This window comes from Pyxicephalus adspersus, chromosome 7 (assembly GCF_032062135.1).
Source record: "Pyxicephalus adspersus chromosome 7, UCB_Pads_2.0, whole genome shotgun sequence".
NCBI lineage: Eukaryota > Metazoa > Chordata > Amphibia > Anura > Pyxicephalidae > Pyxicephalus > Pyxicephalus adspersus.
This window is the reverse complement of record NC_092864.1, coordinates 53630750-53645287: the sequence shown is the minus strand read 5'-3', so window position 1 is coordinate 53645287 and position 14538 is coordinate 53630750. Positions and strand designations below refer to the sequence as shown.

General features: G+C 36.5%; 2 protein-coding genes across 2 annotated transcripts in view; one reads left to right on the top strand and one right to left on the bottom strand.

Annotated features, from left to right (window-relative positions):
* The window catches only part of LOC140335672 (UDP-glucuronosyltransferase 1A1-like), a 38020-nt gene extending 35813 nt beyond the window's left edge, over positions 1-2207 (bottom strand). Inside the window, exon 1 of the mRNA XM_072418489.1 lies at positions 1348-2207. Coding sequence (XP_072274590.1) covers positions 1348-2196 — 849 coding nt within the window. The 5' untranslated portion in view covers positions 2197-2207. The remainder of the gene's footprint in view (positions 1-1347) is intronic.
* A 9553-nt stretch (positions 2208-11760) lies between these two features.
* Positions 11761-14538, top strand: part of USP40 (ubiquitin specific peptidase 40) — a 31151-nt gene continuing 28373 nt past the window's right edge. Inside the window, exon 1 of the mRNA XM_072419106.1 lies at positions 11761-11844. The gene's annotated coding sequence lies outside the window, so the exon portion shown is untranslated. The remainder of the gene's footprint in view (positions 11845-14538) is intronic.

Here is a 14538-nt window from a genome sequence, read left to right as displayed (position 1 = left end):
ATACAGTTGATCCTACTTTTGTTAATAGGTATGTAATTGCATTTTATATATTTGCATATGCATACTATATAATTGCATTATATACGGTATATACAGTATATAAACTGAAACATGGTTTTGTTTAAAACACAAGTATGGAAATTGTGCAAAATGTGCAAATGTTGTTCTATTAGAAGGACATTTTTATTTAAAGTAGAGCTTGCAGTGAAACATAGTTGACCAATATCTAATATTTTTAACTTTTTTGTCCATTAGTCAAATAACCTACCACTATTTGTAATACATTGTTACTGCATTCTGTCTTAGTGTCTCAATTTCTGACATGATAAGTCTATCTTAAAATAAAATAATATTAATATATAGATACTGCATGTGATAAGAACTGCTTTCTACTTTACATGAGGTTGCTTTGTTATCAAAAAGATGACCAGTTTAGTGGACACAGAGGAATCAGTACCCGGTGGAGAAATATACCAGATAATTATAAGTGTGCTGAAAAATTTTACCAAATAATTATTCAATGTTTCCTTATTCAGTTAAAAAAAGAAAATCTTTATGCCGCACAAGTATTGAGTAAAACGCTGAACAAAATACAATATTCAATCAACAGGAAACTGATAATGGTTGCTGTAAAGCTACATACACACTTCCAATTATTATCGTTGGAAAACGAACGACGAAAGATCCTGCACGATATCTACGAACGATCGTATAGCACCGATCCTGCACATAGAGNTAACGACACGNTCGTTCGTAGATATTGTACACACAATAGATACGATCGTTTGAGCGATAGAGGAACTATGTGCACGACAGGAAAGTGAACGGACGTTCGTTCATCACGCATGCTCTGAACATGGACGATCAACGAACGACCGTAGACACGAACGATGTTCAACGATCGTCGTCCAATCCGATCCGTCGGTCCGGTCGTTCATTTCCAGCGACTTTCCTCGTTCGTCGGCGTCGTTGGTTACTTTCTAACGAACGATTTTTTGCCCGATCGATCGTTCGTCGTTCGATTGGAACGATAAAAATTGGAAGTGTGTACGCACCTTTAGGAAACAATAAGCATGATTTACGAAAAGTTCTTAGGATGTTCACCCAATAAAATGAATTTTCACTCTGCAATTGATAATTCATTTAGCTTAGCAATGTGGTGAAAATTTACTAAAGAATTGAATCACATGCAAGGAAATGTAAAAAAGTCACTTTGTTTGCACATTGTGCAATAGTGAATTACATAGAGATGATCCACTTTACTAAGTGCTTAATCTTTAGTAAATCCAACCCAAAATTATATATAAAAAAAAAACAATAAGAACATCTTACTTTTGACATACTTACTTTTGGCAGACCTTTCCCTTCCTTGTAATGCACTCCTCCAATGAATACCATGTTGGGCATTATGGGCCTTGGATAATCAAAAGCAAAGTCATATCTTAAAAGCCACACAGAAGTTTTACTTAGAAGTTGCTCAGCAGTGACATCTCTTTTAAGGATCTTTGATGCCAATTGCAAAAAGTCTTCATACATAGGTCCGCAATACTTTGGTTCAAGTGCATGGACCATGACATTTTTTACACGTTCCAAAAATGTCATCTTGTCTTCATTCTTAGTGAACAATCTAGGTACATAGGAGTATGGAGTTTCACCCTGTGCACTTACATAGTCGAGAAAACAGGGCATCCCTCTTAAAAAATTTACAAAGGGTAGGTCAAGATGTTCTGCTAGTATTACTCCACATAGAACAAATGAATCAGTAAGTACAGCATCATACTTTTCTTCCTGAAGTTCACGTATTAAGTCTTCATTGAGTAACAGTCTCTCACAAATGTTATAGAACATCTTAATTATAACCATCATACTGTTAAACATTGCAACACCAGTCCCAGGGAAATAATTAGGAGCTGTAAAATGTTCACTGGCCATTTTGTGCATTGCTTCCTCAATCTCTTCATTGGTATATGGGACAGGGAATGTCTTTATATTGTATAATTCAGATCTTCTTATTGTCAAGCTGCTCTCTGGCATTACCACCACAACATGATGTCCAAGTTGACCCAGCTTCACTACCAATGGTTGCATGCTAAGCCAGTGACTTCCATCCATAGGAACCACAAGCAGCTTACCCCCATCGCCTTGACTAATAGCACCAAAAAGGAACAAAAGGACAGCAAGGCTAAACGGTAACATCTCTACAGATGATCAGACAGATGCAGAACACTCTTTTTATGTTAGTAACCTCATGTTAGTAACCTTGATGACCTTTATCTTTTAGAGGAACTTGGAATTTTGTCAGGAATGGGTTAGTGGTTAACCTTCTGTTTAATTTGTGACTTTTAAATATTTAAATCCAAAATTTAGGCAGCTAATTAACTATGCGTCTAGGTCTGGAACTGATGAAACTTACCTACAGTCTTGCTTCATGCAGACATACTTAATGCTCACTCTGCCTTTCTCTTAGATACCAAACGTACATGAACAAGACTTAATACCTTTCATACATATTCAAATACCTTATTTTGTAGTTTTCAATTTCAATTTAATTTTTGTGATCAACCTTATTCTTTAAAAGTATTTCTGATCTCTGTGTATAGTGTATACAAAACAAACATGCCATTGGAGAAATTTTTTTACTTTCTGACAGGGTCATAAATATCCCCTACTCTATCGCAAACTGAAAAAATACAAATGTATACATTGTAGAGTATGGTAGTCACAAACACGGGCAAATCAAACTGGGCATTGGAGGTAAGTGAATTTATTTATGTGAGTCAGAGCTTGCAGCAGATCAGGCCAATGTGCTTTAAAAACCAAACCAGCCGTTCTGCCTTTTATGCTTAGTCTACACGGATGTTTTCCCCAGAGTATACCCTGTGGCTTTTAAAGCCCATGTTTGAAATTCCCATGCACCAGGACGTTTCCTTGAGGCACGTTTATGAGCTTTATGTTAAACGTTGCTTGCAACCTTTGAAAAGTTAAAACGCTGTGTTAAAGCTGGAAAAGGTGGGAAAGCGCGGGTAAACGATTTTAATGGAGTGTTTTTCCACGTTTTTAGCACTTAAAACATAAACACAGGAAAAACACGGTACAGATGTTTTCCAGAGTTTTAAAGGCAAGCTTTAAAACGCTAATAAAAGTGCATAAAAACGCAGTAGGAACGTTTACATGTGTTTTTATAAACGTCCATGTAGACTCAGCTTTACATAGACCTTTACTCTCAGTAAACTTGCTCAAGTGGTCATCTACTTTTCACTCTAAAAATTGCAGGGTGGTTAGAGGTACCTCAACCCTTTAGTTAGATTTATTGGGAACCCCAATTTTAACATTGCAGGAGTTAATGAGTGTTAAAATTTGGAAAAGCATTTTTTTTTACTGCTGGTAATACCATCCATCCCACCACTTTATGTTAGAAGATGTGTTTCTACAATGATTGCATTACTAGCCATTACTGTCAAAATTGTAATTTGGTATCTGTATGATGCTAATATATTTATATAGATATTTACTATTGCACTAGTAAACCAGTAAAGAGATACAGTTGTGAATTCTAGAAATCTCACTATTCCTGTGGCATCCATATCTGCTAAGGGATGCTTACATTTGTAAAAGATGCATTAGATTGGAACACATTAATGATCTACATAAAAGTTGTAAAAGATGAATTGCATCTGGTAGGATACAGATGTATTGGAGACTTTTACTTAATACACTTAGTACACTTGGATCTTGTGAGTAATATTTAATTGTCACATTGTTTTATAAATTACCTACACAATAAACGTATTTATTTGTTCCCTGCTTTGCTGGAATATGCTACAAGCCTTTTTTGAATGACAAGACTTGTTATGAAGGTAAAATATTGCCATTCATCTGGGACAATTCAGTTTTAAAAGAATCACTAGTTTTAAATGATTGCATGAGATTCACTAAGGAAAAAACCCTAAACCTTTATCTTTATTTTTATAGTGAGAAGGTGGAAGGAAACAAGTTGAAGAAAGAAGTTAATTACTTGTTGGATTTACCTGTTTTTCGTGTTGAATTTTAAATGTATATAAATATATTGTGGACTTTATATGTTAGTTTATATTGGTAAGTATATATATATATTATATATATATATATATATACATATATAGGATTATGTTATGTGTGGGTACAAGGAGTGCTACAGTATATTATTGCTTCATTTATTTAGGGGATTGGGTTCCTGATGTTAAGTGCTTCTAGCATTTTAGATTTTGGTTTAGAATATAAAGTAGCATCACAAACCAGCGATATGGAGTGAACTGGGAAATGCAAATACTGTACAATACATTTTCTATTAAAAAAAAATATTTTAGGCAGGTTACAAATTAAGTGTATTTCAAAAGGTAATTTTCCCCTAGCAGAAACAGTGACAGAGGGAAGAAAGCATTGAAAGAGGCACAGTAAAGGATCTTGACCAGAAGTTGGGATATCCAAGACCAATAGTCAAAACGAATGCAATAAGAAAACAAACAGAGGGTAATTAAAGCCAGAACAAGTCAGCAGTTAAGGACAATTCAAGTAATCACATTCACAAGCTAACAAACTGTATAAAAAGAAAACTTAACTTTAGAATTCCTCCTAAAATTTGCTCAATCAAGTAGGATCTGCTTGCAAACCCATTGATTCATAGGATTCATGTGTTGAAGAACAAAGGTTCCACAATCAGAAAATTTTTGGATATCTTGGTTGTTTATCTTCTGCTATGTGGAGTATTTCCTAAACTGGAGAGTAAAAAAAACAATATGGAAATCCAGCATCCAGGTCTTCTGAAAGCATTGAATTTATACAATATTTAAGTGAGCTTTAGTCTAGAAACAAATCTAAAAAAATAATTTTTTTTATTTCCTGGATGTTGGAGGCACAGATAACATATGGAATGACAAATAGGGCCACTAATTAGGGTTCTGATTGAACATAAAACATATTATTGGATATAGCAGCTAGGATACAGATTTTAAGAAAGGTGGGCTCAGTCAAGGTGAGGATTAGATTTCCAAAATCTTTTATATATGGCACATGCCTTAAATTAGGTACAGTCTTTCAATTATTGTTGCCCAAAACAATTGTTCATAATCATTACAGGGGACAGTTTAGTAATGATAGTTCTACAAACAGGCAGTTTGTCTCTGCAATGAGCAACCAGTTCTGTTCTACTGGGAGAGGAGGTGGTGTAAAAGGCATCATTGGTTGTTAAAAAGTTCATTCACCAATTATCAGTTGTTAGCACTGCAGCATGCCAGATTATAAATAACCAATTACAAGATGCCAGGGGACATCTGCAAAAATATTATGAAATAATTTATTCCCTATATTGCTGGGAATATGTTACAAACTATTTTATAAAAAAAACCCTATTTAATGTACAGTGCGCATATTTTGTTGGCACTATACAAATACTGTTTATTATTATTAATATTAATAATAATAATAATAATAATAATAATATTATAAAGGTTTGTTATGACGATAAAGTGTTGCCAGGGATCATTGACTGTAAATGAATATATGGGACCCACTAAAGGAAATAACTCTCAAGCTTTTATCTTTAAAAAGAGGCCTGCAGTTGAAAGGTTTCCAAAACTGGAATTTAAATTCTTTGAAATTTGAGGCAATACCATGTATCAATGCAGGGCAGCCATCACATGTGCTTGATGCAATTCCAACAATGCCAAGAACATTCAGATTTGCATTGTCATACCCTGGTATAACCTTTGGTATTACAAAATTGTAACATAGGTATTTTTTTCTATTCAATTATCATGGTCAGGATTAAAAAATACATTTGAAAATGTGACTTTAAAAATCAGGTAATTCCTAAATATTTCATAATAATATTTAGTATTCCCAATTTTAGCCAGTAGGTGATGCAATAGGCTATTTGTTACACTTTTTCTTGATTTTCCTGTTATTCACAGAGCTCAATAGCTGAATTTAAACACATAAATCAATTACGCATTGCAAAGACTTGTCCCATTCACCTTCTCTCTCCTAAGAGCTTGCTGTGACATTTAATTTGCAAACAACATATTTGGAAGATAATTACCAGTGATGTTTTAAAATTCCAAAAATCCAGCCTCACAATTGTAATTAAAGATTTTTGGGAAAATATAAAAATTGGTATTATTACAAACTTTATTTGAAGCTTTGTCATGAAATAAAAACTTGCAAAACACATTATAAAATTTTCCTTATAATTGTAATTCCTGATTACCTGGCTCACTGGATGCATGGAAAGCAAGTCAATTCCTGATATTATACACTTTACCTGGGCATACAAAAAAGTTATTTGTGGAACCAAAATCAGCATTTTCACCGTTCTAAAATATTTGTGAGTAAAAGAATATTTATGTGTTAAAATGTACTTTTTACTATTATAATACTATAGTTATCAATAAAGATTCTAACACAAACTTTAAAATTGCCACCTATTTGACTTTATCATATTTCCAGGAAATTATTTATGTTGTAAACTAAGTTTACATTGGCTGTATTGTAAAAAAGATGTAACCTGAGGGCAGATTAATCAGTAACATCTGCTTGGACTGCATCAGGAACATTTTGCTATACTACTGATTAGCATTCTTTGGCAGGTTACACTTTGAAAACAGAGATCAAAACTATCAAAACTAAATGAATAATAATGACAAACAATTTTAGCAGGGTTCAAATCAGTTCAAATTCAAAGTGCACTAGAAGAAAGGTGAAGAGAGTGAAATAGCACTGGTCAGGTACATCTGAGATCCACTAAACCAGCAAACACTAAAAACATATAAATAAATAGCCTAGTTAAAATTGTTAATGTAAGAATACCAGCTTTTGCTACAACGCTCACCTTCATTCTAGAGGTTTCTGGATGTATCAGTTTTCTGTAAAATGTGAACTCTTTGATGTACCCCAAGTACAACCTCATTTGCTAATTTAAAACCCAAACCCAAACCCAAACACATGCAGGACACAAAACAATTAAAAAACTTCTGGACACTTCTTTATCCTTCCACTTTGGAATACCCATTCCTGTCATTTCCTGGTTTGCTGGAAGCAGAGTATTATATTGATATCTGGTCATTGGTTTTCCTGTATGAGCATTTATGGTTAATATTATATGTTTGTGGTTTGAGCAGTTCCTTCATATTATAATGCAATGTTCTAAGGATGTCCTCCACTGTATTCTGTTTACCATTGGATGTCCTTGGTCTAATGGTCAATGTCATTCGATCTATTAATGAATAAATAGCTGTGTCACTATGTGTCTTTTATAAATGTATAGATTTCAGCTTTAAATGATAAAATGAAGGAATAGACATGGAATTGCAGTCAACAACAAACACTTTGGATTTTGGATCTATGCTACGGCCAATAAAGGTGAACCAGCCTTTAAGGAATTGAAACATAAAACTGTAAAACCCCTTATCAAAAGAAACTTGCAGATATTTTCAGTACTGAAAAAAAGCATTCCCTTAGGAGCCCTATAACACACTCAGCACAGAAACTTTGACCCAAGCTCCAAATTGTAGTCCTGGCACTCCCCTATCCCACAATGCAACATACGTGCCACATAGAATATAAGAAATGATAGTATGGTGCCTGGAGTATTGTTAGGAGCTTGATAGTAACGAGCACAGAAGCATTGGCAGACTGCTTTAGGATAATGTAATACAGAAAATCTATGTTTGGGTGAGGTATAGTCGTTCCATATAATACAGTCTTAGCACTAGAGGCTAGTGGTCAGAAAGCCATATACAGTGTACCTGATATTTCTCAACTCCTGGTAAGTAAAACTAAAGAGGTCTTGTCCTTTCATCAGTCTGTAAATGAACAGCAAAGAAGAGAAGCAACAGATAATGATAATCTTATTATTAATATTCTATCCTTAACTCATTGTTAATACAGGCACACTACAGCACAGCTGATTGGCTCTTCATGCTGCTCCAACTCTCCTTTTCAATCCATACATGTGCTGTAGATTCCTCAATTATTCCTATTGAAGCCTATTCATTGATGACCTCCACAAAGCATTAGTATATCACAGTATAATGAGATCCAGCTTTAGAAAATGTAATCTAACAAAGTTTTCAAAAAAGCATTTTGTCCTGTATAAAATCTGGCTGTATGAAGGTCTAATAAGTACCATTGTGTACCATTCAAATACAGCTGGATCATAACATGGTCAGCTCATGTTTATGGTAAGAATTAGACATTGATCTCAATGGTTGTACTGGTAATAGATTGACAAGCAGCACACCTTCCTTTCATAGTATACTTTAAAATATTAACTTAAAGAGGAACTAAACCCAAAAGTGCCAAAAAAAATCCACTTACCTTCAATTCCGCAGGGCAGTCCTATCCATCCGGAGGTCTCTTCAGTCCGGTCCCGTGTCCTCCCCGCATACGCCTGCGAGCTGGTACGCCAGGTGCCTCCATCTTGCTTTCTTTTTTTGGGTTCCTCATCCTACATCACCCGACCCAGGTGCGAGATTGGGTGGCGTAAGATTTTCGCACAAAAAGGCTCTTTCTGCGAATGCCTGAGATTCTCTGGCATGTGCAGAAGGAGTACCCAAGAGCCTCCTGGGACGCGTGACGTAGGTATCCCAGGAGGCTTTGCACTCCGTCTCATTCTCGAACGCCTAGGCGATCGAGAATTGGGGGGTGCTGTTGCACCTTTTTTTTTTTTTTTTAATTTTTTTGCAAAAAAAAAAAAACATTTTTGCCTTTTTATGTAAAGTGAAACTTAGGCACGCATTATTACAAGGTCTAACTGCAGAGATTGATACTGAATTGCTACTACCAATTACGTATTATCCTATCAACCTCATAGATCATTTTTTTCTGTAGTGACCCTTAAGTAATTGCAAGCATCAATTTTTTTGTAAATAGTCACACAGTTCTGTGATTAGCTATGTACCCAAATTATGACTTTTGTGCAATGTCTTGGGTACAAGACCCCTAGACACCCAAGAACGATCTTAGCATACACAAGCAAATTAGGGATTTTTCCAAATCTGATTTTATGAATTTGTTATGGACACTGTCATCGGGCAAGAGTACTATGCCAGCAAAGTTCCATAAAGCAGTAGGCCAATAAAGAACACCCGTTTTCTTTCATACCCTTTTCCCACCAGGGTTGGAAGATACAGAATTTATTACACTTCTTTTTGTTAATACAGGTAGTGCTCCTTTTTTATATCTCAGCAGAAATGGCCCTTGTTATCCGAGAGATCCTCAGAACCTCATGCCCAATAGCCTCTTAATCATCCCTGGCTATTTAGCTAGCTCAGACACAGCACTCAGCGTTTGTGCAACATGTCTCCACTATTGCTGAGCCCCTTAGCTCTGCTGAGCAGTTCCTGTACACCTGTTGGTTAGTTCAGTGCTTCCCCTGTCTAGCTCCTGTGTTACCCCTTGGTACCCAGTCTGTTGTTTCTCAGCCAGTTCCCTTGTGCTGTTCCAGTGTTCCTCTCTGTCTGCGGTTCCCTGTTTCACCTGTGCCTCCTGTTGCTTCCAGTGTCTCCTGTGTTCCCTGTGTCCGCAGTGGCCCCTGGGTCACTGGTGTTTGTTTCCTGGATCTCTGGTATTTTGACCTCTTGCTTGTGACCTGATCTCCCTTGCTTACTGCCCCCCTCGACTCTGTCCTTCTTTGACAATTCTTCTGCTCAGTGATTTGGTACCGTGTATCTTCCTGCCCAACTTGTGTGCCCAAGGACTGCAACCTGACAGTAACCACCATCAGAGGCTCTGTAGAAGACCTGGTTACTCCTTAGACTCTGCGCCTTGGCCCTTCTCAGGGGTCACGCTATTTCTGTGCAAGCCGTAGCGCCCCTTAGTGGCCCTGTCTCCCCAAGCAGGCCACCCCCTCTCTAACCTCCTTACCTTTTCTCATTGCTGCTGGGTCCTTTTATGTTATTTCAAACACCATTTACACAGCCCTAACAGGCATTCTAAAAAGTTTCATCTTCACATGTACCTTCTAGAATGCTTTTTTTTGTCATTGATATTTGACATTTGTCTATATTAGAATATTTTATTTTTTTATTGCTTGTTATATGGTATGCTATTTAAGAGGAAATAAACTGAAATTTTAAAATAACACACTTACCTTCAATTCCGCAGATTCCTCAATCGATCAGGTTAGGCACTGTCCTGGAGTTCTCCTTCATCTGCGCTGGGCACAGGTGCAAGATTGGGTTACGTAGCCTGCTGTAAAGGGGAAAAAAGAGTGCTGATCTCACTGCACGCACAGTTTTTTTTTTGTTTGAAAAAGCATGTTGCAGAAAGTTTAATATTTTTACTTTTTATAAAGGGATGTCTTTAGTTTAGGTCTGCTTTAAGCACAACGGCTAATTTAAAACACAAGATATTGAAAAAATTATGCTGTTGTAGGCAGCATTGATTACAGTATATTGGTAATTGTATTAATAACTTGTGTTTATATAGTGTCAACATATTATGTACTGCTTTACAAAGTCTATAGTCATGTCATTAGTTGTATTGTAAATTACAGTCACAGTTTATCAGCAGAGAAATGAACCGGCAAGATTATTGGCAATAATTTACTGCAGATGATTTTTACTTTTGCAATTTATACCAATATGTATTTATATATATATATATATATATATATATATATATATATATATATATATATATATATATATAATGTTAATGTTTATAATGTTAAATACATTAATGCTAATGTATTTAGCCCTAACATGTTTTGCAGTTGTCTTTTAATTATTTTTATTATTTATTTTCATAGTGTTCTATTACCAATGCACTTATGTTTAAGTTGGTGGAGTGTAACTTTGGTGCTAGGGGCCAGGATCTGCACACATGTTATCATTTTTCCAACGGTCAGTAAGGAAGGAAGAAAGGATTTACAAAGAATAAAAAAAATGTTTTTTCAAATAGTTGGTCTGCACAAGGCCCTGGAATATTGGAGATGGACATTAGGTGATGGATTGGAGATAGACATTTGGATTTAGGTAGCTTGTGTAAAATATCTTAACACATCTTAAAGTGGAACTAAAATAAAAACAAAAAAAAAAATCACACTTACCTTTAATCCCAATAATCCATCGATCCATTAAGATCCATTCCTCAGTCTTCTTCCATGCTCTTCTTCACACGTCATCTGATCTCGCACCGTGCAGGCTCAAGATCGGGTGACGTAGTTGGAGGAAAAATGCCGATCTCTATGCATGAGCAGAAGGAGCAGCCAGAGCCTATGAAATGCGTGACGAAGGTATCCCGGGGGGCTTTGTGCTCCCATTCTGTCTTGATCGCCGCGGTGTTGCACTAAAATAAATAAATTTTTACTTTATACAAAAGGGTTGTGTATTCTTTTATGTAATGTAAAACTTTTGAGTTTGGGTCCACTTTAAACATCTAAAACATCTCTTCCTACAGTTTGTTTATTTCAAATACATTACCATATAATATTACAGCTATGTCATATCAATATTCATTAGTGCTAGCAGAAACATTTAATTACAGATTTTGGCTCCGCCCCCATATTACATGCTACGCCCCTATTTTACACTGCGTACTGCGAACAGATTTTGTGTTTCCCGCAGAGATTGTAAGTAATTAAAGTTCTGTGATTTTGAATAAAGAAGCTCAGCCTTTTTTTTTAGAGCCGGAGTGCTGCAAAGCATGCCGGTATTTGTAGTTCACTCGATTCGTTACGTGGGAAATTTTTATTTGCCAAGACTACACATTCCAGCATTCCTCACACATACGCAGAGTACACAATAAACATGGCGGCTCTCAGGTAGCAGAGCTCTTGGTTAGGAACGTTTCAGTTTCTTTTCTAAGGTGAGCGGGTGACAGATAGGAAGTCGTTTTGTAAATTGTGTGTGAAAAATGTTCAGCTTCGATGGTTATAGTTACCGTGTATGATATGGAGTGGTCATTTGTGAAGCTATAGCTAGTCGTTGTCTTACTTGGGTGACAACAGAGATTCATGCGTTCTGTGAGAGGTAACACTTCTCCTCCTTCATCAAATGAGATATGATCCTAAATGGAATCTGTTCCTGTGTATCTTTGTCATTAAGGGTGGACAGGGTGTAAATGCAAAGCCTTCATGTGTTCATATGTTTATTTATTGAAAGTTGCTGCAGGTATTATTATTAATATTATTATTAAACAGGATTTATATAGCGCCAACATATTACGTAGCGCTGTACATTAAATAGAAGTTGCAAATGACAAACAGATACAGACATTGACACAGGAGGAGAGGACCCTGTTCCAAAGAGCTTACAATCTAGTAGGTGGGGAAATTTACACACACAATAGAATGGGAGATATGTAGTGGTGGGAAGTAGTGACGGTTTCAAAAGACAGAAGATGGGTAGGCATATTTAAAAAAAATGGCTTTTAGGGGCTCTTTTAAATGAGCAGAAAGTAGCAGCAAGCCGAATAGGACGAGAAAGACTATTCCAGAGAGTTGGGGCAGCTCTAGAAAATGCAGAAGAGGAGCGGAGGGAAGGATGGATGAGTCTGGCTGCAGTATTCATAATAGATTGGGGAGGAAAGAGTTGGGTTAGTGGATTACCAGAGAGGAGGATGTTACAGTAGTCCAGACGAGAGATGATAGGAGCATGTACAGGGAGTTTTGTGGTCTCTGGGGACTGGTAGGGGCGGATTTTGGAGTTCACTACAAAGTACACTGTGTGCACTGACTGCTAATCCTATTGGCTATAAACTTCTATTTTCATTGTTAGAGAATTAATAGCTGTCAGTCATTGACTTCTGACTTTCAGTTTTCACTCAGGTCATTTTAAAGTTCCCTTATACATAGTTACAATATGTTGATAGATATATATAGCATGTGGCTGCATGGATTCTCCTCTCACCTGGTTCGAATGTTGACCAGGACAGTATTTAAATACCGTTTATATGTTCATATAGCTGCTGGAAGGACTGTATTTAATGTTATATTACATGTTCATATAGCTGCTTGAATATTCTCCTTCCGCTCTTGCTGGAGGGTAACTGACTTCCTTTGAATTTGGCCTCAGATCAGTGTTTCTGACTCTTTTAACATGGGAAACCCCTTGAGCTAAGGCTATTTACACACGTGCAATAATTGTCATTGGAAAGGATCTTTCATGATCATTTTCAACGACAAACGACTGCACGATGCATGAACGAGTACATACAGCACCACGTCTGCTCTATGGGGAGGGGAGGGGAAAAGGATGAAGCGGCACTTTGCATTTTTTGCTATCACATCTTGTTTTTATGATACAGGGTACCCTTCATTTTTATCATAAAACATACAAATTTTACATACAATGGAAAAAATAATGAAATAACTTGAATGTACTGTTTATTTAAATTTATTTTGTTCATACAAAGGATTTATTGTTACTCTATGACTTTTGTTTTACAGTAAAACATTTGAAAAATGATCAAGTGAGTGGTTAAGGTAAAAATGTATGCTTTTAGCTTTTCCTGGAGTGTTCAGTGTTAGGACAATCCCACGGGATGCCTCAACAATAGTCAGCCATCATATGTACATCCCATCTACCCTGATACTGTCCTTCGATGACCTTCAAATCTTGGTGGAATTGTTCACCTTGCTCATCACTGACTGCACCCAGGTTTTCCCGAAAGTTAGAAAGATGATTATGCAGAAAATTAGATGCTCATATTGCAACCAAGCATTCTGTAGCTCTCCATGAGTTTCTGGACGATTTCTGTGTAATTATTTGCTCGTGTGTTTCCAAGAAAGGCCTTGACTATGGCTTTGAATGATAACCAAGCATTCTTTTCGACTTCTGACATTAACTTGATGAAATGTTCATCTTTGATGAGCTGCAGAATCTGTGGACCATCAAACATACCAGCCTTTATTTTTCAAATGACAAGCTAGGAAATGCCAAAATTAGGTACTTGAAAAGTCTCCTTCAGTTGGCAAAGCTTTAACGAACTGCTTCATCAGACCCAGTTTCATGTGCAGAGGCAGGAATATAATATTCTTTCTTTCAACATGTGGCTCAACTAGAATGTTTGGGTCACCAGGTTTTAGGGCAGATCTTGGAGGCCAATCCCTTTCCACCCATCCCTTCTCTCACAAGCTCTGCTGTCCCACATGCACAGATAACAGGGATACTTGGTGTATCTGCGTTGCTGACCAAGAAGGAAGCATACCATTTTAAGGTCAACACAGATGACCCAATTGTGTTGGTGATATTGCAACAACTCAATGACTCTTTATGTCTGCATATTCTTTACAAAGAGAAACTGAATGGCCAATTGGGACTGACCCAAATTTATTGCCATTGTGATGGAGGACATACTTTAAGCTCCACTTTGAGCTATCGATGAATAGTCACCATTTAGTTGAGTTATAATTTGGAATTCCCAATTCCTCTATTAAACCAGGTATGTTATGGCAATACACAAAGCCACTGTGGGTTCTAAAGTACTGCAGAAATGCAATTTCTCTGGTTTGAAATTACAACACCTTTGTTCTCCTGGCTCTGACCAAACCATAGGTAT